General features: G+C 33.2%; 2 protein-coding genes across 3 annotated transcripts; both read right to left on the reverse strand.

The window, feature by feature from the left end:
- Positions 1 to 6446: 6446 nt before the first annotated feature.
- LOC104882986 (aspartyl protease family protein 2) lies at positions 6447 to 8003 on the reverse strand. Its single transcript, XM_010667454.4, has one exon. It carries the CDS (start codon positions 7939 to 7941, stop codon positions 6487 to 6489), a length of 1455 nt encoding a protein of 484 aa, XP_010665756.2. The 5' UTR covers positions 7942 to 8003; the 3' UTR covers positions 6447 to 6486.
- A 3086-nt stretch (positions 8004 to 11089) lies between these two features.
- Positions 11090 to 19306, reverse strand: LOC104882882 (cyclic pyranopterin monophosphate synthase, mitochondrial). Of its 2 annotated transcripts, none has more exons than XM_010667370.4 (4): positions 18992 to 19306; positions 17959 to 18087; positions 16713 to 17317; positions 11090 to 11425 (listed from the first exon to the last, which is right to left on the reverse strand). In XM_010667370.4, exons 2-3 carry the CDS (start codon positions 18058 to 18060, stop codon positions 16727 to 16729), a joined length of 693 nt encoding a protein of 230 aa, XP_010665672.2. In that variant the 5' UTR covers positions 18061 to 18087; positions 18992 to 19306; the 3' UTR covers positions 11090 to 11425; positions 16713 to 16726. The 2 variants fall into 2 exon arrangements, with proteins under 2 accessions (XP_010665672.2, XP_010665621.2); XM_010667319.4 differs by having other exon boundaries at positions 11090 to 11432.
- Positions 19307 to 24496: the final 5190 nt, after the last annotated feature.

Genomic DNA, 24496 nt, shown 5'->3' on the forward strand with positions numbered 1-24496 from the left:
CATGCTATATCCTTGTTAATTATATTGTACAATATAAATCATCTAGAATATATTATCCTAATGTTGTTTATCATTTTCTTTAATTTACCAACGATGTAATATTAGAAAAAAATTTAGTGCTCACAAATGTAATATAACTGTGCTATATCCTTATTGTATCGTACAATATATAATGTATGAATAAAATTTTACTAAAGATTTAGGGAAATATTTTAGTATATAGTTTTATGAAATAAAAACATGTACCTTTCTTAGGGTAAGTTAATAATAATTTGAAATTGGCTTACAACCTGTGAGTTAAATTATGACATATCACTTATTTGTAATAATTAGTGCTCCATTGATTAGGGTGAAAATGGCTTACAACCCGTGAGTTGCACGATTATGACTAATGACTTATGACTTATATACTTCCGGGAGTTGCATTCTAAAATTTGAAATCCATAACTCATGATCACATCGATTATGGTGATTGAAATATTTTTGTCATTTAAAGTTGTTGGACCTGTTCAAAATGCACGAGATTTTTTTTAATATAATTTTAAGATTTTAAGACATTTCTTTTGAAAACGTAGTGTGATATTAGCTCACGATTCAAAGTTTTTAGTCATATCATGTAACAAAAAATGTTCAAAACTGATTTATGACTCGTGCGTTCAGTGACTAATTTAGTTAATATTATGGTAGGACGTATTACAAACCATCATTTTAGAATAAAACATATTGACTGAAAAATTTGCCGCTGTGCCTGTAGCTTCACTCGAAGCTCTGATAAAAACACAATTTGCACTACTATTACATCAATCATACAACTACTTTCGCTCCGCTTTATGCAGTTCCACTCACCCCCAATTTCTTGTTGTCTTACACCATCACTATACCGCACCTGGCAACCCACTTTTCACCACCCACCGAACCACCATGCCACGGGGAACTTTGACATGCGTTATCTATTCAAAAAAAAAATTGGCAGATTTTACAATTTAAGGGAATAATTACACATAAATGAGAATCTTCAATGACCTGTCACAAAAGTCTAATTATATTATTTTCGTTATATATACTTGTTTTATAGTCTTGTATCATTGTATGTTACGTTGAAAATTAATGTAAATTAATCTTTAATACCCTCTTTGTTCTAGAGTAATCCAAATACATTTTATTCTCTTTTGTCTCAGAATACTATTTAGACTTTCATGGTTGGAATGATCCTTCTACTTAAAGCAACTTATGACTTTTAATTTTTGTGGTTATCTTGCATTATGTGATTTTTTTTTGGTATTCATTTATCCCTCAATTAATAATTTCAAATCTTATATTTTTTATCATCTTATATCTATTAGAAAGTATCAAATATATTGTTTATTTAATAAACCTCGATAATTTTATAACTGTTGTATGCTAATGTTCAACATTGTCATTGTCTGTCAAAAAAAAAAGTTTCATAGGAAAATCTAATGAATAAACACAACCCTATTTGTGATTATAAACATTCTAAAACGTTAAGTTTTGATTCTTTGTTTTTTGTACATGTTGCCACTTTTTAGTCCCACTATAAATATCATGGTCTAAGTATAATATTTGAATAAATTTAGCACGTCAAGTTTGTTCAGCTATTGTTTAAACTTATATAGTATGATTAGTAGAATTTCTTAAAGTTTTCAATAAAATAATCAACCGATTTATTTAGATTTGACAATTTCGTGTAATGATATAAACTGGTTATCTTGGTTATATATATTAGTTTCTAAGTGATTATGCCCATTGATGATGAAATTGATCTTGAATATGATATAATCCAACATCTATTCATTGATATTTAAAGAGTTAGCTAATTTTCTTTCTTCTTTAATCTAGCATAATTTCAAAAAGGACATATTATGAACACATGTTAACTTTATTTAACTTTTTTTTTTGATGGGTACTTTATTTAACTTAGTAGTAGTTGTTGTTTCTTCTAATTGAGATCTAAAGAGTTTCCTAGCTTCTAGACCCGTGCAAATAGCATGGAAAATCTTTCGTTTAATCAATATATTTATTTTTCAAATTTGATTCGGTGCATATTTATAGTTAATGGTTACATTAAAGGTTGATAAAAAAATAAGAAATTTTTTTATATTATGATATATTGATATTTTTCCTAAAATTAGGGTGTAGATAAGGATGATCAATTTAAATGGATATTCAATTATCTATTTCACCCAAATTTCGAAAACAGATAAAAGCCCATATTAAATAGATGAAAAGTCGGTGGTGGTTTGTTGGATGGAGCTGGTGACACATTAGATTAGATTTGGGTGGTGCTATGTCCCATTCGTCACCCATTTATCCATCCGTTTTTTTATTTTATGTCTTAGTTTTTAGTATAAAACAGGGTGTTACCGTATATCTATATATCTCAGAACATATCTATAAATATAGACCAAAACATCCTTCAATTTCTCGCAATAAACAATAATTTATTAGTTTAAAATCTTCATACTTTGAAACATATTGTGTAGATCAATTTTTTTTACTTACTATAAATTGTTCTTGGTTTGTTATGGAAAAGGGTTCTTATAATAATAAATTTTGATGAATAATATTTCTTCATTTTTGCTGCTTGAAAATAGATTGAGAGTTAAAAGCAAATACTATTTTAATGTTTTTAAAATTGAGCAATGTGTTTTTACTAACATAATGGATAGTTGGGACTATTGGGAGCAAAATTGAATGAAAAATAATTGAGTGGGCTTGTTGTATGCTTAGGCCGATTAGATAAATAAAAGTTGCTCTATATTTCTTTTCTATATTGTACAATTTCTGCAAGATTGAAGGAAATGTTTTATGTTCTTTAGAGTATAGTAAACATACTAAATCAAGGGGAAATTTTTCATCTGTTAAATAGCTAATGTTCTTTATTGTATACGACTTTATGTTCTTTATCTTATAGATTGATGAAAAACATGGACCATTTAAGGGCCTGTTCTCCCAAGCTTATTTCAGTTCAGTTCAACTCAGTTCAGTTCAGTTCAGTTCAACTCAGTTCAGTTCAGCTCAGCTTAGCTTAGATCAGTTCAGTTCAGTTCAATTCAGCTTCATTCTTTTATAATCATTTTGTTAAATATTATTATTGTGTTGGTCTAATTTATTTTACTAATTACTCTTATTTATTATTATTTATTTTATCATTATTAAGTATTATTATTATTATTGTTATTATTATTTATTATTTTGTTTACTATGATTTATTCATTATTATTACTATTATTATTAGAAGGAACATGGTTTAGGTCAAAAGCACAAATGAACCCACGTTTTTTAGCCCATAAACTAATCAAATCGCGTCAAAACAGTTTATGATGCAATTTTGCGCGATCCGACCCAATCACAATATTAATTTATCTAAATATATTATTATATTATTAAATCTAATTATTAAAATAGTAATATTAATTTACTTCTTATATATTATTGTTATTATATAATCATATCATCAAGTATTAATATATTAATACAAATAATATAAAATAATTATTATTAATTATTATTATTAATAATAATAATTTATGATTATTAATATTATGTATTCATAACTATCATTTAAAAATATCCAAAATACTATTAATATTCATTATTATTACTTATCATTATAATAATTATTTAATATTCATGTTATTATTGTTTAAATATTATTTATATATTTATTACATTCAATTTAATTCAATTCAATTCAGTTCAGTTCAGTTCAACTTAGTTCAGTTCAGTTCAGTTGTTTTATGCCGAAGAGAACAGACCCTAAGTTAGTACAAAATGAATTATCAAGCGAACGTAAGTTATATCATGAGTCTTGTTGTTATCTTGTACACTCTATACAACATACATGACAAAAATAGCTAAGTCAAATAAAGGCTTTATTTATATTTGATGATAGAAAGAATTTATCATACTATGTTATCAGCAAGTTTAGCTTTTGTATTTGTGTACCAGTGGTTTCAATTTTTATGAGCCGTAACTTGTGAGGCATGGCAAGCTAAGTTGGTTATGAAAAATGATTTGGAATTTTCTGTACAACATAACTATATAAACCCCTTCTCATTTTATTGACAATTAAAGAATGAAACTCCTTCGAAACTTTCATCTTCTTAACCCTATGTGTTGATGTGCATTTAATATTTCTTCAACATACTCCTCATATAGTTATATATAGCATAATGGACTTTTGAAGGGAAGCGTTATTTTTTTTTTTTAATATTGGTTGAATTATAATAATCGGTTATAATAAGATTTGATTTCTTTCCTTAATTGATAGAAGCTTGATTAATTTCCTTAGTTATTGTAATTGATTTTATTACCCTATTTGTTGCACAATGCACTCGGTGGAGGATGAAGGGTGATTAGAAAAACATTTGTGCCACGTGGCATAACCAAAGAAAAAGCTGGAAAGTTGAGGGTGAAGGAGAGCAGAGGAAGCTTCATGTCTTGCCACATAGGCTGAAATTTTCTTGCTTTAATATTATATATGATTATACTACGTTATATGAAAGGTAGACAGCTAGACATGATGATTATCAAAGCAAAGCACCATCAACACAAACACTTAAGAAGTATTAAAGTTCTATAGACATTGAGTGAATGCAATGGATTTTCATTTTATCCCTTACTCCCTCTGTTTTTTTTATATTGTTCTTACTTAGAATCTTGACACTATTCATACTTAGAGAGAATCTTCTCAGTTTTTTTCAATTTATAAGAAAAAATATAGTCATGTGGGATCTTGTTTGATTCGTCTCAATTAGTACATTATTAATATTCAATCGTTATAATTTTTACTAATATATGATGAAAGATATTTAAGTTCAAAAATGTGCATTGGAAGATGTGTAAATGGAAAGTGAGAAAGATAAAAAAAAAAGACAGAGGGAGTACCAGTTAAGATTTATGATAATTAAGTCACTAATTTGCCTTTGTCTATCAGGCCAAAAAAGAACAAGAGCATATAATTACTAGGCTAGGGATCAATGCTTGTAGTACTATCCTTTAAGTAGACAAACATGTCGTTTGTTGCTTAATGTTCACACTAATTAATAATAAATAAGGGAATATAAGAAAAATATTAGCTTATTTCAATTATGATTACCCATCTATTTAACATAGTTACTATCAATGATGTTAGTGGGTAATGGATCCTATCCGAATTTGTGAGCCTGCCTCGCAAATTTTGGACCCGATCCCCGTGCAAGATATGTATCATATTTTTTAAAAGAAAAGGTTTGGACCTGGTCCTAATTCATTATTCGGGTCCGTTTAACAATTTAAAAGTTATTTTAAAATATATAATTGTAAGGGTAAAACTTAATATTATTTATGTTTGGATTGTACTAGTATTAGGGATGAATGTTTGTACTTCAACATTGATAATAAAGATGAAAATAAAATTGGATCCGTTTTAGACTCAGATCAGTATAATCCATTGGATCTAGATCCTCCATTTTACTAACTAGTGAATTCAAATCTGGTCTAGATCATAGAGGATCCGACCCAAATCCAACCGTTGACATTCCTAGTTACTACTTTTACTAGTACGCATTAACTGAATTACGAGGAAAGAAACAAGGAAAAAAAACAAAAAAATCTACCGTTTAATGAAAGGTAAAAAAATGTTAGGTCTTTTTGTCTCTTTTTTTTCGAAATTCCTCCAATTTCAAAACAAAAGGATATTAAAATAATTATAAGTAGCCTTCCCATCAATTCATTATTTTTACTTGAAATCCCTTGTAATATAAAACAAAACATGATTAAATTTGAAAGTTAATTTTCCTTCCCTTTATTTCATCAAATTCCTTCCTCCAAAAAACAAATTATTCTTTCATTTTTAGCTTTATTTAATTTTTAAACCCTTTTTTCTAGATCGCTATTCTCCTTTTATTTATACCAAATTGGCTTACTTAATCTATTAATCACATCATGCTCATAATTCTATCATATACAAAAACTTATTACAAATTTACAACACAAGTAAATGGTAAAATGTTATCATTTGAGCACAAAAGTCAAAATTGAGCTACTCTTTAGATCACATAGAGAACTCCCATACATCAATAGATTCCAACTTTTTCATTAAAAATTCACATTCATGACAAAAAAAAGAGTGTGAATATGCTAATAAACCTTTTGCCCCAACTACAGCTTGATTACCACCTTAGAACACACCAACCAAGAAAAGTAGGCTAATTTCATGACATGCTTTCACATTCATAAAATACCCTTTTTTTTTTACTACACTTTCTTGATTTCTTTTATCATTTCTTTAACATTACCCCCAGCTGTAGGACACATATTCCCTCCATCATGTGGACTATGGTGCAAAAATAAAACATTAGATAGTGGCACACTAACCAACATACTTACCTTTCTAAAATTACTCCCACTACTTTTTTTTTTTTTTCTTTCTTTTGTCAAGTACATTACAAAAGAAAAATTACTTATATTATAATAAAATCAAATTTAAGTACAAGCATTGGGTGAAAACCCGACCCGATTACTAGCAATATCAAACAAAACCCGGAATCCTTGTTGTTGAATATTCCCAATAATGGACAACCCGCTCATTGTCCCGGCAAAAGCGAAGCAAAACCGACCCGAAGTATCAACCGGGATCAAGTAATTGTTAGCGGGTAATGCTACATCCGCCCCGTTATAATGCATAACCACCGTAGGCACCCGAACCTCGGTCTTACCCGATAAGTCGTAACACGTGTCGAACAACGAAAACCCAGGAGCCGACTTAAGCGAGGTAGCCCCGGCCCGAAAGGCATCTCTCAATGCCATATAAGCGGGTCGGGTCAACCGGGTCACGGAAGTACCCGAGTCAACAATAACACCTCCATTACCCGTACGGTCAATCTTAAAAAGTTCCCCCGTAATACCAGGAACACGGGACCCACCCACACTAATCCCAACTAATTCCACGTAATAAAAAGTATCTAATTTCGGGTTACTAATTAGCGGTGTAAAAACCGCGGTTCGGGAGACTGCTGATGAACCGAAAACAACCGATGACGGTTTACTCGAAGCTGATCTATCTACTAAACAATACGAAAATTTTCTCCCGAACCGGTTTCCGGTTTGGGTAGGAAAAGATAATTTACCCCGGCCTAAACCGAGTAAACCGGCCGCACCAACAAATAAACCTTCATTATCATGACCACACCCAAGCGCAACGTTTGGAACTCTAACTCTACGAAACGTCATCGTTTCAGAAGCAAACTCTCCCATAGTAAACGACCCATCACCATACGACACCTGGTACGCGCATTTATTGCCACGTAGTGTACACCCAGGTTGGTCTAACCGCTGACATATTTTAGACCGGCATGGAATAGACCGGTATGAACCGGATTTAACCGGGTTAAACATACGGTCTGTTTGATCATAACATTTTTTACAAGGTGTACATTGTATCCATACAATGTCACTTCCAGTATCAAGTACCATGTACATGTACTTCGGGGGAGTACCAACGCCGAGGCGTGTAAAGTACTCCCCACTACCTTGGGATAAACCCGAGACTATAGAGCTACTAAAGTCTCGGGTAGAGTGGCTCGCGTTCCGCCCATGTTTATGGGCGGAACGCGAGCTACTATGTGCCCGAGCGAAGATAGTCTTCGCTCGGGCATCGTCGCGCTTGAGCCTGAAAGAGAATAGCTCTTCCGGGGTCAAGTGCGACGATAGAGCATCTAAATGCTCTAGATGTAGTGTGAAGGTGGAATCGATTGAAGTTGAAAGCTCAAGTTCTTCAAGTGTTTGGGTTGTTTGGACCCATTGTTGGTCTGGATGAAGAGAGGATGGTTTAGGGAGAGAATTGAGGGTAAGAGTTTGGTGTTGAAGGGAAGAGGAGAGAGAATGAGAAAGGAGGGAGATGAAGGAAATGAGGAAAAGGTTGATTTTTTTTGGTTCCATGGTTTGGAAGAGAGTGAAGGAAAGAGAAAGACAGGAGATCACATGGAGTAGTGAAGTGGGTTCAGAGAGTGTTTTATAAATAAATGTGAGACCACGAGGAAAGGCGCAAAAAAGAAGAAAAGTGGTAAATCATTTTGGCGGTTTGCATTTTGGAAATAGGAATACTCCTTCCGTCCCATAATATAGTGCTTACATATTTGATGAGTCAAATTTTAAAATCTTTAATCGAATATTCTCATTTGTATATATAAGAAAACATATTCATGTGAGATATTGTTATATTCGTCTCAATGTGTAGTTTTATAATATCAACTTTTTATATTTTTTATTAATGCGGAATTGGAGGCATTAAAGGTCAAAGTTACGTGACCGTGTAAAAAAAACAAGCACTATATTATGGGACGGAGGGAGTATGTTATTTCCTCTGATTTTTATTAGTTTATCTGTTTTTTTACATAAAGTTTTAGTAATAACAATATTGTACAATACAGAAATAAAGAGAAATTATTATTTTATGTTAAAATTGAATGTATGTGATAAAAAGTTAGTTATTCCATTTCAAAAATAGAAACAAAACAATAGGTAAACTTATAAGGGACATTCGAAAAAGAAATACATATAAACTAAGGCCTTGTTTGGTTGACAAAACAAATCATGAGAAGTGCAAATTCCTAGGAAGTAGAAGTATATGAAGTTGTTTGGTTGGCAATGGAAATTTGCACTTCCTAGGAAGTTACTTACCTAGGTCCTACTAGGTAAGTAGAGCTTCCCATAGGAAGTTTTACTTCCCATTATCAACCAAACACAATTTTACACTTCTTAGGAATTTCAAATACATGGAAAAAATAACTTTCTAGGAAGTATGACTTCATATATACAACCAAACAAGACTTAATAGAAATCGGAGGTAGGAGTATACTACTAGTAGATACTTCCTTTATCCACTATTAGTTTATCAGTTTTGGCTTTTTACATTTTTTAAGTAAAATTTTGAGTAATAATATTTAGATGATTGTATTTTTCTTTATCTATAAAGTGTAAAGAATGATTAAATAATAAAAGTAAATAGTGTTATGAGTCAAAGTGGGTAAATTATAAAATACGAAAAGAGTATTTTTAATATAATAAAAACTTGTTTTCTGTTAATCGGTGCATTTTGTTTTTTTTGGTTTCCTTCTAGTAACCTGTGTTTTTGTTATCTTGTCATATTAATTTTAGGTGCATATATATTATATAAGCTCTTGGAAATTAGGTAGGAATGCAAGAAATTTTATGAGAGAGCATGTGCGAAGTGAGGCATTTGTACTAGTCAAATGATATATAGTGACCTAGATTGTCTCCATCCAAGCTTCGGTGCGTTGAATACTTTTTCCTATCATCCACTGATCCAAGCCTCCAAGAATGGTCATGAACATAATTACTTGTAAATATTTGAAATTCATAATGGTTAAAAATTTGGTTCGACCACGGAAATTTGTAAATTAATCGAGTTCAAACTCTCTCTATATATATAAACAATTAAGACAGAGAATGGCTGAATAAGCTTTCGACCAAGGAAATTTGTAAATTGGACTCATAATATTTTACTACAGTGGAGACGTAATTTCGCGACTTATTATTTGTTTATGTCAAAGGTGTGATTGCTCAAAATAATAGTTCCTTTGTATTTTATTTTATGGGGCATGTTTTTTTCGACATAAAACAACTGAACTTAATTGAATTGAACTGATTGTAAGTGAACTAAACTAAATTGAATCGAACTAAACTAATTGCAACCAAATTGAACTGAAATGAATTAAATTATAACTAATAGAAATGATAGTTGGGGCTTAACTAAAATGAACTGAAAATAATCTGTAGAAAAGAAGCCCTTGCATTTTGCAACATCGAAATATTGCACAATAATTTAGGAATAGGAGAGATACAAAGAGATAGAAAAAAGTTGCGCATGTTAAGAGATAGAAAACAGGCCCATGCAACTTCCTTTATTAAAGAATGTTGCAAGTAACACGATGAATTATGTTGTTTTGTTCGGAAAGTAAATAAAATTGCAATGTATGAGTCATAACATGTGCGATATCGTAAGTGTTGATTAGACAGAGTTTTATTTGGTCTCTCATAGTAAAAATCCATTGGAGACTCCAACAGTATATCGGTACCAAATTAGAATTATGTTTAATATCTCCCGCAATTAAAATTACTGTGAAAAAATTCCGTTTAGAATTTAGATACTCGACCAACACCAGTAAACTTATCACTTTTAGTATAGTAGTACTACTTGGTAAAAATGACCAAACAAAAACTTGAATGAATTGGATTTACAATAACTTATTGTACATTAGAAATCATATCTATTTCATTTGATATATTCAGTTTTCGTATAACATAATCACCTTTTATATAATCAATTTTTGTATCATATAGTTAATTCTTTTATCGTTAATTTCATATGATATAGACTATATAGTCAAATTGTTCTAATATAGTTAATTTTTGCGTGGTAAAATCACTTTAAATATTACAATAATAGGGACATAGCCATTAGATTTGCTTAGAGGAAGACAGATATATTATTGTGGATTGGCAAGTGGTGCTTGGTTTGGTGAGAGTTCGATTTTAATTGATTCTTGTTGGTTGGGTAGATACTAGATACGTACAGTAATAAGTCAAAATTATAAATACAGACAGGAGGAGTAAGTAAGAGCATGGGAAGACGAGCCTTTTAGTTTCCAAGTAATCTTATCACGGACCAAGCCGTTTGTTGGCTAAGCCCAATTTATTGCATTTTACTGCTCCACTAATCATGTAACATTGGCACTCAAAGTTATGCTGTCTTTAAACTTTTTTTGAAGTATATAATTTGGTAAGGAGAATTCCATTGCTATAAATGGAAGAAATGAAATTGTCTCGTAAGGTGAGAATTGAACCTTTATCACAGTCTTATAAGAGTGAAAGGAGAGCTTCACAACCACTAGACCAACTTTAACCCTCATACTGTCTTTAAACTTATGCATACAACATTTTTGAGAATTAGAAGTATACATATCAAAGTATTAGTGTATTTATTATCTATTGGAGCAATAATATTAAATTGATAAGCTAACTAACCAAATTTAAAAGTCAAAATGGAATAACGGAAGAAAAAATGGAAGAAATACTACAACGAATAGAGTAGTAGTGTGATATTGTAACTTGTTCACTTTATATACTTGTTTATTTTGTATGGTCTAAAACACAAGAATAGAAAACAAGGTAAAATAGCAAAATAAGAACCTCAATCGACCACTGTCACCTAATAGATTCATTGTATTCTCATACTATCCACAACCTCACTCTCCCATTTCAATCAATCTATCCTGATGGCAGGGGACTCGCCTCCCACATCTTAGTTCAAACTCAACTTCAATGGATCGCTTCGTTCCTCTTTCGCTACTGTTGGTATCATCATTCGCGATCAAGGAGAGAAGACTCTCAAATTATGTACCTACAATCTATGAAAAGCTCAAGTGTATGCAACAGAATGTGCTACCCTTCAACAAGAAATACTACTTTCTATCCAAGGGGGATAAAAAAAATTGCAACTAAAGGAGACAATCTTCTAATCATCAAAATAGTGCAAAGATTATGAGAAGTCTCATGGCAAATTGCAAACATCATAGAAACATACAAAAGCTCCTCTAATCTTTTGGCAACTAGAACATCAAGCATATTTTTAGATAAGCAAAAAAAGCAGTTTATTAGATGGCCAATATCATTTATTTAGTACTTTCATTTTTACATTGAACCTTGTAATATCTCCTCTTTACACTTTATACTTCTAGACTATGCATTAGAATACTCCGCATGCAGATGGCCACCTAATACTCTTTTATCAACCTTATCACAAATACAAGAAAAAAAAACATACATAGAAAAACTACTTTATCTTTTTTCATTAGTTGGAACATTTTAATTTCACATTTGCAGATAGAAAAATTTCGCTATTAAAATCTCGAATGACATAATAATAAAAGTTGTAATAAAAATTTGATTATAAATATATATTAATATAAATCCGACCTCTTCATATGAAATTTGTTTCATATACAAGTCAAAGAAATTGATCAGCCATAAGAGAACTTAAAATATTGCAACTAAGGGTAAGTATATCGTCAGTCTTAAGTTGGGTCTTGAAGGAAGCCTGAAGATGAGTCTTGTCAAGACTTGACATTATTGTAACACCAAACTGTAAAAAGTCTTAAATTGGGTTTAAAATCCAAGACTCAACACAAGACTCTAGCATGCAATGGAAAGTTTTATTACCCACTAAAGATGTGCCACATGTTTTTCAAACTGCATTTTAAAATTGAAATGAGTGTGAAGTGAGTTTGAGGGATATAATATAAAACTAAAAAGAGTGAAGAATTAAAAACTAGTGAAAAGTTGATATGACACAGTTTGAAATTTAGAGTTGAGTCTTGATAAATTTACCCTAACGGCCCGTTTGGTAGTCGTTAATAAATTGCGGTAATGGGAATGAACTTTAAGTGTAATTTTATTAGGGAAGCACCCTTAAAATATCCATGGGGAAGCATTTTTTCTCCATGAACAAGCAATCTCACCCCTAAACTTGTGTTTTTGTCTCCAAGGGGAAGCAATTTTCATTACCACTCATTACCACCTACAAGGTGGTATTGGATGAGAATGAAAATTCAAGAAGGAAATTGGACACTTTAGGATAAATTAGCATTACCATGGAAATGGACAATGATATTTTTCACAAATTTACACACAAATTCATTCCCATTACCACCATTTATGACCAACTACCAAACGAGCTGTAAGTAGAACTGAAAGAAAGTCGGCCCCATGGCCCCCTTCAATAGAGAAAGCACATCAAGACAACAAACAGCAACTCACATCACTTTTCAGTATGGAATTACTCAATACTCACAAGAAAGAGGACTTTCTTATCAAAGATATTTGTCATGAAAATATCATGATCTCTGACCATACACATTTTGTTTCGTATTACTATAATTTATACTTAGATTGGAACATATGGATAGATTGGATGATGTGGCAACAGAACTGAAAGCTAGCATGTTCATACTTCACATAGATTAAGTCATTAAGGCTGCAAATTTGCACAAGTTATGAAGGATAAAGTTAGGAGGAATATGGTTACGAGTCTTAGAGAAACTAATGCTCCTTTAGTCCTTTACAAGTCAGGACACTTTCATGATGTAGATCCGCGTTTTATTTATAACTCCCTCCAACCACATTTCCACTACACACATACCAGTGATACCACACTGTCTTGCCACCAATTTATTTATCGGATTTGTCACCATATACATCCGACAACCCATTTTTTAATTCATCATATATCTTCGATGTTTTTAAAATTTATCGTGTATCCTTCAATTTCTTAATAATTCACCATATGTCCTTAATGATTAACGGTTAATAACTTTTTTGATCTTTAACCCCTAATGCCGTTATCAAATCTTAATTAACCCCTATTTGAGTCGTTAGTCTTAATTGAACACCATTGAAATGTCACAAATGACCCCTTTTAGCTCTTTTCCTCTATAACTCTTAATTTATCCGATCAATAAGTTATTCGGTATATTTCAATTCAACTTCAGAAAATATCACATGAATCCCTTTTATTTATTTTTCTCCATCTCTCTAAATACAAGTAAAAACCCCATCTCATATGCATAAATATGTCTTATTACCCATTCGGTTGTAGCAATATTTGTCTCCCATTATTCAATACCAATCATGGAAAACATAGCACTGTTAGACTAGCTAATATAGATAGCACTTTAAGAAGCACAAGGTGGGTGATTTGTGATCACTATAATATCAAGTTGCATAAGTTGATTATAAAGCAAATTAGACAAAGTTACCAAAAGCTACAATGGAAAGAAAAAAAATAATAATCTAAAACGGTATCCATGGATTCCTACCACATGAACAATATACAAGTTATCAACTTATCACCTCATTCACCTGCAGATAATCCTATAAGAGTTGTTGCCTTGTTAACGTAGTGATGAAAACTTCCTTTGTAAAGTTTGGAAAGATTTATATGGTTTGTTAAGAGATAACAAAAGATTCTCTTAAAATTACTCCACCATCCAGTTACTAGATTGGGAGAGATCGTGAGAAAGGTTTAGAGAAATCCTTTCTCTAGCCCGAAAAATAGGCAACATACCACTAGGGTATTGGTCCCCTCAAATGAACCAAAAGTTTCCCATACTTCCCCCGTTTTCTTTTGTTGTTCCTATTTTTTGAGAGAAACTTAGTAATAGTAAGAAAAACTTTTGAAAACGGAGGGAGTAACAACTTAAAAATAAAAAACGCCAAATTTATTGATGATAACATCTGTTATTTCAAGAACTAAACTACCCAAGTTCAATTCGTAACTAACATGAGTTCGAACTAGTTCAGATAAGTTCGGGTATAGTAAAAACTTTAAGACTTCAACAACATAGTTTATAATATAAAGATGTTAGAAATATAAGTTTAAATAATCAAACATTGAATATCATTGCCTCAAGTGACATCCTCTGTTAAAGCAAAGATGGTTAGATACTTAGAGTCTTAGATTACAGATATATCTCTTCAATCTAATAATTAAGGCGTGTCCCTCAAAGGTTCTAAAGTCTAAACGTATGAGCTGAGCATTATATTGAAATTAAATGGTTTGGAAACTTTTTTTAAGAAGATAGCAAATAGAATCTTTCGAGGGAAAAGCAAGAGATAAGGAAGATAGAAAAAGCACTAAAAGTGTCGAGATTGATTATATTTCTTTCCCCACTCTTCTTCCTTAAGTTAATGCCATTGCCATTGCCAGCCTAAGAAGTAAGAAAGTGCCTTATTAATATGTTTGAAACCTTACCTTGATTGACTTTTTGGGGACATTATGAACGTACCTTCGGCTTGTTGGACCACCAAGTTTTGCATGTCACATAATGGAGGTTGACATCAAAGATCGCATATCTCATAGTCAACTCTCGATATTTATCGATAAAGGAAAATGTTTGAGTAATTCTTAATATTGCCAATTATTAGACACATTAGATATAAAATTAGTATTTGAGCCCGGGTGTTGCTTGGTTGGTAATGTTTTCCGAACTTAATATGCATTTTTTTTTCCATTCCCATTAAAATATATTAAGGAAAACTTAACATTTAAAAGGTACAAATATAATAATGTGGAAACTTAAAACATAATTAAAAATTAGTTGAGATGATAATTGTCATGTATAATAGCAAGAGGTCACGTGTTCAAATCTTATTGCAAGTACTTTTGTTAATTGACATGATTTGAGTAACAGAGGTGTCACGTGGCGGGTACACATTATCATGTAGGACTTTTAATATATTTGTATAGATTGATATGTATGAAATAAATGAGGGGAGAAGTGATATAAAAAAAATGTTTTCATGTATTTCTAACCAATGAAAATTCAATAATAAGAGGGCTGACAACCCTTAGATCACTCAATCAATCTCCATCGATGAAGTTTTTTCTCATTATAAGAGGATGGTAATGAATTCAATGTAGTTCACCATGTTTGAGGATGGATGCTCATTATCATAAACATCGACAAGTTTTTTCTCATTAAACTACATTGAATTCATTAGCATTACTACCATTTATTAATGTCTAACAAACGGCCATAAGTGTAAGAGAAAACACTAAGTCTACCTAACTTCTCCTTTCTTCGCACTTTGCAGTGTTTAGAGAAAAACAAGCGTAACATATCAATCTATATTCTATACTTAGAAAACTGCTCAACCAGATTACTACGTCCGTATGCAAAGACATTTCATAGGATTGAGCACATTCCTCAGCTTTTCTTTCACTGAGCGTAGTTTTTTCTGTACCAGCTGCCTACTGGTATACCACTAGTCGATTTCTCTAATAACATGGTGAACTCATTCACCACAAACTATATTCTTTGGAGGGCATAACCCATACATGCTTAGTTGCTTACCTATAGCAGATCATTTCCAGGTGAAATCATCTAAAATGTCTATTCTTCATACTTCTTTTCCTGACCAGCTGAAAGCCATGCGACTAGTTCAAGAATCAAGAGTAGTGCTATATTCTATGCGATGCCATAAGAAAGCTATGCATATGGTATTCATTCTCTTCATAGTACTCTTATAAAACACCACCACCTGAGTCTAAACATACTTGAAAACTCAACACAATTTACCAACCAAGTCTTCCAACAAAGTACCGGTGTCTGGCACCTGCTATTCTATTAGAGGCCGTAGATCACATTGACCTGAATTGAATCCCTATCACTGAAAACCCTTTCCGCCTCCAGCCCTCCACGACTATAGCTAACACCAGGAGTAGGACACCCTGAAACCTTAATAGCCTATCAAGAATTACAGAAATGGTCTTCCTCTCCTAAATGTGAATATGTAATGACTGTTTACCACAATATATTCCTCCCTCAAACTGTGGATTTAAGTGCAATATTCCTCTCTAAGATGGTGGATTTAAGTGCAAAAATATCTTCCAAAAACACTTCAGCATGTCAAAACTATGCTCTGAAAAATGACATTACGTGCTCTAAAGAAGACTTGGTATTAAAAAGGAGTGAATAGACAAGTTGTGGCACTAGAAACAGACACACTTTTTAACTGCCTTTTTCTATATTTAAATTTAGTATTTATCAATGGTGATATCTCCGGGTCCGAAATTATGCTTTTTGCAACAATACAGGTACCATAGCAAAAATCTAGTCAGTATTACTCACCGAGTTGGATACCACTAGCCCTCCCTGGACCAGTCGCCACTCTTCCCTCCAGTTTTACGCTCGAGCTTCACATTTGTTATTTCAATATCTTTTGAAGCAGCCTTGCACATATCATACACCGTTAGTCCAGCAATGCTGACAGCAGTCAAAGCTTCCATCTCAACCCCGGTCTTTCCAGAAGTAGAGGCTTCCCCTAGGATATCAACACTGTAATCACGGTTATTCAACGCCAAATCAACGTGCACATGCGACAGGCTAATGTTATGGCAAAGCGGGATAAGGTTGCTTGTGTGCTTTGCCCCTGTTATTCCTGCAATTTTCGCTACACTAAGCACATCTCCCTTGGCTAAATTATTAGCTGATACCATATCAAACACATTTTTTCCCAATAAAACTTTGCAACTGGCAATGGCTGTTCTCTTGGTATTTTCTTTGGGTGAGACATCCACCATTTGTGCCTCCCCTTGCTTTCCAATATGGGTTAATTTGCATCCTTTTTCAGACATTTCAGGAGATGAAAACTGACTTTCTTGAGTTATAAAGCTGCTGTCACTAGAACCTATTGGACCTGATGGAGGTGGCTCACCAAAAATATCTTCCAGTTCCTAAAAACCATAAAAAAGGAATATAACTTCACTTAGTGGTTGGTACATTATTAAGAGAGCTTCCTATTCAGTATACCCTATCAAAGGACATTAGCTAGCATTGTTGTACAATAAGAGAAAGTAAAGTCATCTTTTAATATCAACATTTATTAACTGGTCCTCCATTTAACTAGGCAATGAAAAACAAATATATGAAACCTATAATAGATGAAACCCAAATGCTACCACTCTCAAGTCTCAAATTGTCAATCACACAATAGTTTACCCACATGAATATGGCACAATGTTCTAGGGGGGTATTTTGGAGGGTCATTGTTTTGTTAAAATGTTAGCAACATCAAATAGTAGATGCGATCAAAGATAGTGGGTACTTTTTTGAAAAAAGATGCTCCCTCCCCATGGCTCCACCCTTTAGTTCACATAACCGTATCCCGTACCCTCCCCTCCTCTCCTCTCCTATACTTCATCTATCTCAGAGAACAAAATTAAGACCAAAAACTCATCCCTAACAACTTGCAAGTTGCAATACAACGTGAATCATACTCTAAGCAAAACGCATCAAGATGTGCAGTTTTAGCAAGGAAATCTAGCACACTCCTGTATATTATTCCAGCAAGTAATTATACTAAGCATTGTCATACCTTATTGAGCTCTGCAATTGAAGAAGTAAAGTCATTTGGGTTCTTAGTTGATAAAAATCTTCTAGAGAAAAAAAAATTCACAGGAAGCCTCCGCAAAAGCATCACCAATTTGAATTGACGAGACGTTAACTGCACAACAGGGTCACAGGAACCAAACATAAGTACTATTACACACACTCATGTCTATCTATGTATAAAACCATGATCTAACTCTATATTATTGGTATACTTGGACAAGCACCAACTGTTTTTTGGCTGTAATTTCAATTTAACATCTCACTAGGGAGGTGCATCTCAAGTATATATAATTCTTCATTCTCACAAAAATAATCAAAAAATATATATCCTGGTTATCGTAGATAGTTTATTTCATCTTGATCAGATCATTCTCAGAGAGAAAAGCGGACAACTGCGCAATACAGATGAAGAGTTAGCTTAGCAAGCACTAGTAAGCAGTAGCTGAATCTGTTTGACTGTAGCTCAATTTTCTTTCAGGTTTTACAATGTTACAAAGTTTTTTGTTCATCTCTTTGACAGCATATTTCACACCAAACAAATCATCACTCGCGACACGAAATGAAGCCTGCTATGGACGAACACATCAAATATGCAATTTTCAACAACTTAACATACTCCATCAACTTCAACATCGGATCGAGCAATCTCGTAATAAAGATACAAATACAAGATCAAAGAAACCAATTACAAAATACAAAGTCTATCAGACATAGTTCAGTTAACAATTTCAATGACAATCAAGTTCTTCATAATCTAATTTCAAGAGTTCCGTTACATTCAAATTTGCTCTATATTGCTTCTCTATTCATTAGAAGTACTTTCTTAAGCTCTACTCTTATGGTGATTTCAAATTAAGTATGGACGGTGATCAACCACAAAGAAATGGCTATTTCAGCGGAAAAAACAAAATCAACAAATAAATTCTGAATTCTTACTCAAATAATTAAAATGTGACTACAAAATTTGAATCTGTAAACTTATAATAGTAATATCACTATATTAGTGCTAAACAAACCTTCAATCTTTTTTGGAAGATCGAACTTCGCGATTTCGTCGAAAAAATCCTTCAATTTCTTTCCTCACACTATTTTTATCTGCTACAAAAATTCAGTAAGAGTAACTTGAATTGATGCCGGAAATAAGATGTTGAACGTGTTACACACAAATCTGGAATAGATGAATTTAGACAGTAGAAAAAGGTGAAAGTTCTCAGCGTAAATTGTTAATTGTGTCGGTGACTTGTGAGTGTGTTTAGCTTCTACGAACAAGAGGGTTAGGGTTTAGAAACATATTTCTAACATAACATTGGCTTTTTTTTGAAGGGGACATAACATTGGGTTTAATTTAGGATAATTTGTCATAATAGATCATTTATATATTATTTTTTGTGAGAAATCAATTTTTATAATTTTTTTGGCAATATAGTACCTTAAAAATTACTATAGTATTTGCCACCCTATTTTCCAACGTTGAAATACCGACAATGTTATCAGTATCCTACTTTGAATCGTAGGGGTCAGTCGGATTGGATCAGATAATTCGGGTAAAATAGAGTTGATCATGCTAGAAAATGGTGAGAACCTCGTGTTAAAAATTTACACGTATCAATAATGACTTGTTTCATTAGCAAATGGTGATAGTTTTTCATTACTATAAGATTGAAGTAACATGCAACCAAAATAAAATAGGAGAAATACAATATGTGAAATTACTTTAATGATTTTTTTCGATGGGATCGGATCGTGGAGTCGTAGAATTTTAGAATTGTATTAAGATCATACCATGTTATTTTTTTGTGGTTAGGTAAGATCGAAATATCCTACAAAATTAAGATCCTATGTAGGATCAGGATCGGTAAAGTCTTTCCGGATCGTGGAATCATAAGATCGTAAGATTCGAATCGGGATTTTAACAACAATGAATACCGGTTTCCGTTGTTGATTGTTGACCCGCTGATTTTTGGCTCTTCATATACAACTTAGGGTGCGTTCTATTCAACTTATTGGACCTGAACTTATTGGAACTTATCTGAACTGAACTTATTGAACCTAAACTGAACTTATTGGAACTTATTAAACCTGATTGGACCTGATTGCACCTGATTCAACTTATTGGACCTGATTGAACCTGATTGGAACTTATTGGACCTGATTGAACCTGATTGACCTTATTGAACCTTATTGGAACTTATTGACCCTGATTGAAACTTATTAGACCTTATTGAACCTGATTGAAACTTATTAGACCTTATTGAACCTGATTGAAACTTATTTGACCTTATTAGACAAAAACATTGACCATGAATAACATAAATATTACCACTAACGTAAATATTACCCCTCAAAATTTTTTATGGAATAATAATTATTATAATTCGTCCTTTAAAAATAATGATTATTAATTATCTCTTATGATAATTAATTTAACAAAAAAAATAATATTTATATATTTGCCTATACATAACTTTCATCACTAATATATCTAATAGTGTTGTTTTAATTTTATAAAACACTAGTAGAAAATCAAAAAATTAATAATCATTATTATTATTGTTAACCTTAATTATTATTATGTAATTATTATTATTATTATTATTATTGTTAACCTTAATTATTTGACCATGATTATAATTATTGTTAACCTTAATTATTATTATGTAATTATTATTATTATTATATGTAATTATTATTATTATTATTATTATTATTATTATTATTATTATTATTGTTAACCTTAATTATTTGACCATGATTATAATATTATTCAATAGCAATATGAATAATCAAATAATAGACAATAATACAAGTATAATACTATACATTGTGGTACTTTAATAAAAATTCTAATAATAACATAATCAGCTAATAGTAATATGAATAATAAAATAATAGACATAATACAAATAAATAATAAAATAATAGACACTAATACAAGTATAATACTATATAATCATTGTGGTACTTTAATTATAATTCTAATAATAACATAATCCGCTAATAGTGATATGAAATTATGAATAACAAAATAGTGGACAATAATACAAATGTTTATTAAACATTGACTATTTGGACCTTATTGGACCTTATTAGACCTGATTGGAACTTATTGAACCTTATTAGACCTGATTGGAACTTATTGCACCTGATTGGAACTTATTGCACCTGATTGGAACTTATTGGACCTTATTAGACCTTATTGGAACTTATTGCACTTATTAGACCTTATTGCAACTTATCTGAACTTATCTGAACTTATCTGAACAAATCTGAACTTATTGGACCTGAAACTTAATTTTTTAAGTTGAACAGAACGCACCCTTAGTATATCGTTGCCACATGTGCGTTGAATTTTTCCTTTTCCTATCCTTTCCACTCCATATTCTCCTCAAAAGTGTGTAAAAATCCGACACACGAGTAGAATGGGATTGAAGTGGGTGAAGATCTGAAACCAATGGGTCAATGCCACAAAATAAGGTAAGGTTTCTCGCAAGTTGAGAGAAAAATTATGAATAGTTGTTTCTCGTGAAGAGTTGTATACAAAAAAAGTCTAATTTGATACATTTTCTTTTACACTTATAAAGGATTGACCAATCATCCAAATTACCAAATATTTAGGATATAAATCTTTCAGATTACAACCCATATATGATACACTAAATTTTACATGAGGCAATGGAGGATTTGCATGAATATCGAGGAGAGAAAAAATTAGTTACAAAACTTGCATAATTTATCCAAACCAAATCAAGTCAAGAAACAACGAACAATATTATCATTAGTACTATAAGTATATATTATAGGCTTAGAGCAAAGCCCTAACTACCACACTGCACACAAATGATAACTAGTAAGAGAGGATGTTAAGATTGAATTCCTTGTTTGTATTACGTTAATTGTGAGGTTTAAATACAACCTAATTTAATAATGGGCCTAAGTTACAAAGATACAAGCTAAACCAATATACAACATTCTAACTAAATACAAAGGACCCATACTACGGGCCTAACACCCTCCCTCAAGTTGGAGCATGCGGATTACAAATGCCCAACTTGCCTAGTAGATAGTGAAATTGGCGTTTCCCGAGAGCTTTGGTGAAAATATCCGCGAGCTGCTCGGTAGTGGAGACATGATGGGGAGCAAGAAGACCAGCTTGTATAGCATCACGAACATAGTGACAATCGACCTCAATGTGTTTCGTGCGCTCGTGGAAGACGAAATTTTGAGCGATGTAGAGAACGGATTGACTGTCACAAAAGAGACTCATAGCACGAGGATGCGCAATACCAAGGGAGAAGAGCCTTAAGCCAAACCAACTCAGTGGTGGTCGTAGCCATGGAGCGATACTCAGCTTCGGCAGAAGAACGGGAAACAGTGTGCTGCTTTTTGGTTTTCCAAGAGATGGGCGAATGCCCTAAGAAGATCAACCAACCAGTGATAGAACGGCGAGTCATAGGACAACTAGCCCAATCGGAGTCACACCAACCAGTTAAATGCAAATCACAAGCAGCGGAGAGAAGAATACCTTGCCCGGGACTACCTTTCAAATAATGAACTGTGGGCGCAGCCCAATGCTCCTGCCGTGGGGCTTGCATAAATTGGGCCAAGATGTGAACCGTGTAAGCAAGGTCGGGGCGAGTGAAGGAGAGATAGATAAGACGACCAACAAGTCGACGATATTTTTCAGGATTTTCAAGAAAATCGCCAGTAGCAAGAGCAAGAGTATGATTTTGTTCCATCGGAAAAGCAGCAGGCCGGCCCCCAGAAGACCGGACTCGGCAACAATGTCGAGAGTGTATTTTCTTTGACACAAGAAGATGCCATCTGGACTACGAGCAACCTCCACCCCAAGAAAATATTTAAGGGGCCCCAAATCTTTCATATGAAAACATTCACCCAAATATTTCTTAAAAGCAGCAAGAGCAGAAGAATGAGTCCCAGAGATAATCAAGTCATCAACATAGACGAGAACATTAAGCTGCAGAGAGCCCTAAGTGAGAGTAAATAGGGAATAGTCAGAATAAGATTGCGTAAAACCATACCGCTTTAAGGAAGCGGCCAACTTGGCAAACCAGCAACGAGGAGCTTGTCGAAGGCCATAAAGAGACTTTTTGAGGCGGCACACTAAACCCGGGGAAGGGCCGGGAAAACCAGGAGGAGGTCTCATATAAACTTCTTCGTCCAGATCCCCATGAAGAAATGCGTTATGAACATCCATCTGATGCAACTCCCAATTTTTAGTAGCAGCAACGGCAAGAAAAGCACGAACAGTAACCATCTTGGCAACAGGAGCGAAAGTCTCATGATAATCAATACCCTCAACTTGATGATTGCCAAAAATCACAAGTCGGGCTTTAAGACGCTCCACCTCACCAGAAGCATGATACTTTATTTTATAGACCCATTTAGAACCAAGAGCTTTCTTGCCCGGAGGAAGGGGTGCCATGACCCATGTATCATTATGTTCTAAGGCATGAATTTCCTGCTGCATAGCCGTACGCCAACCCTCATGTTGCGCGGCTTCTTTGAAATTTCGAGGCTCATGACCTGCAGTAACAGCAGCAAGAAAAATACGGTGTGGTCGAGAAAACTTGTCCGAGTTAACAAAATGTGCTAAAGGATAGAGAGTACCTGAGGAGTCAGAAGGAGACGGTGAACTGGGAGATGGACTTGTTGAGGAAATCGTGGGAGTAATAAAATCACGCAATAGAACAGATGGGCGTTTGTCACGTTTCCCGCGGCCCAACTCAGCAGTAACAATGGTGGAAGGAGCACTAGATGGTGCGGTGGCAGTAGCGAGGCCCAGATCAGGCTCGGAGGGGCCCACATCACAGACCGGAGGCTGGGCGGCAGTAGGCTCCAGCTCACCAGCACACATAGGGACATCTTGGGCCCTAGCAGCATCACTCACCCCTAAGACATCCTCCAAATCATCCAAAAAATCAAGATCCACACCCACACCCACATGATCACTCGAGACAACCGAAGAGGAGGCACAAGTAAATGGAAACTCATTCTCAAAAAATTTGACATCACGCGAAACAAATATCTCATGAGTGGTCAAATCATATAGTTTCCAACCTTTCTTATTGTTAGGATAGCCAACAAAAACACAACGACGACTACGGGAAGCAAATTTGTCCCCCTTGGCCTTGTGATTATACGCAAAACAAAGTGAACCAAAAACTTTTAGCTGATCAAAATCGGGTGCAACACCAAACAAAGCCTCATACGGAGTTTTATTGTGCAATAAACGGGAAGGGGTGCGATTAATCAAATAAACTGCTCCAAGCACACATTCACCCCAAAACGAAACAGGTAAGTTACCTTGGAACATCAAAGCGCGACTCACATTCAAAATATGTTGGTGTTTTCTGTAATACTCCGTATTTTTTCTAGTAAGTTAATATTTATATTTTTAGAAAAGTTTTAGTTTTTAAAAAGGTTTTATTTACTAAAAAGGCTTATTATTTATTAGAAAGACTTTTATAAGAAATGTTTTGGGTATTTAAAATAAAGTTTAG

This window comes from Beta vulgaris, chromosome 1 (assembly GCF_026745355.1).
Source record: "Beta vulgaris subsp. vulgaris cultivar EL10 chromosome 1, EL10.2, whole genome shotgun sequence".
Taxonomy (NCBI): domain Eukaryota; kingdom Viridiplantae; phylum Streptophyta; class Magnoliopsida; order Caryophyllales; family Amaranthaceae; genus Beta; species Beta vulgaris.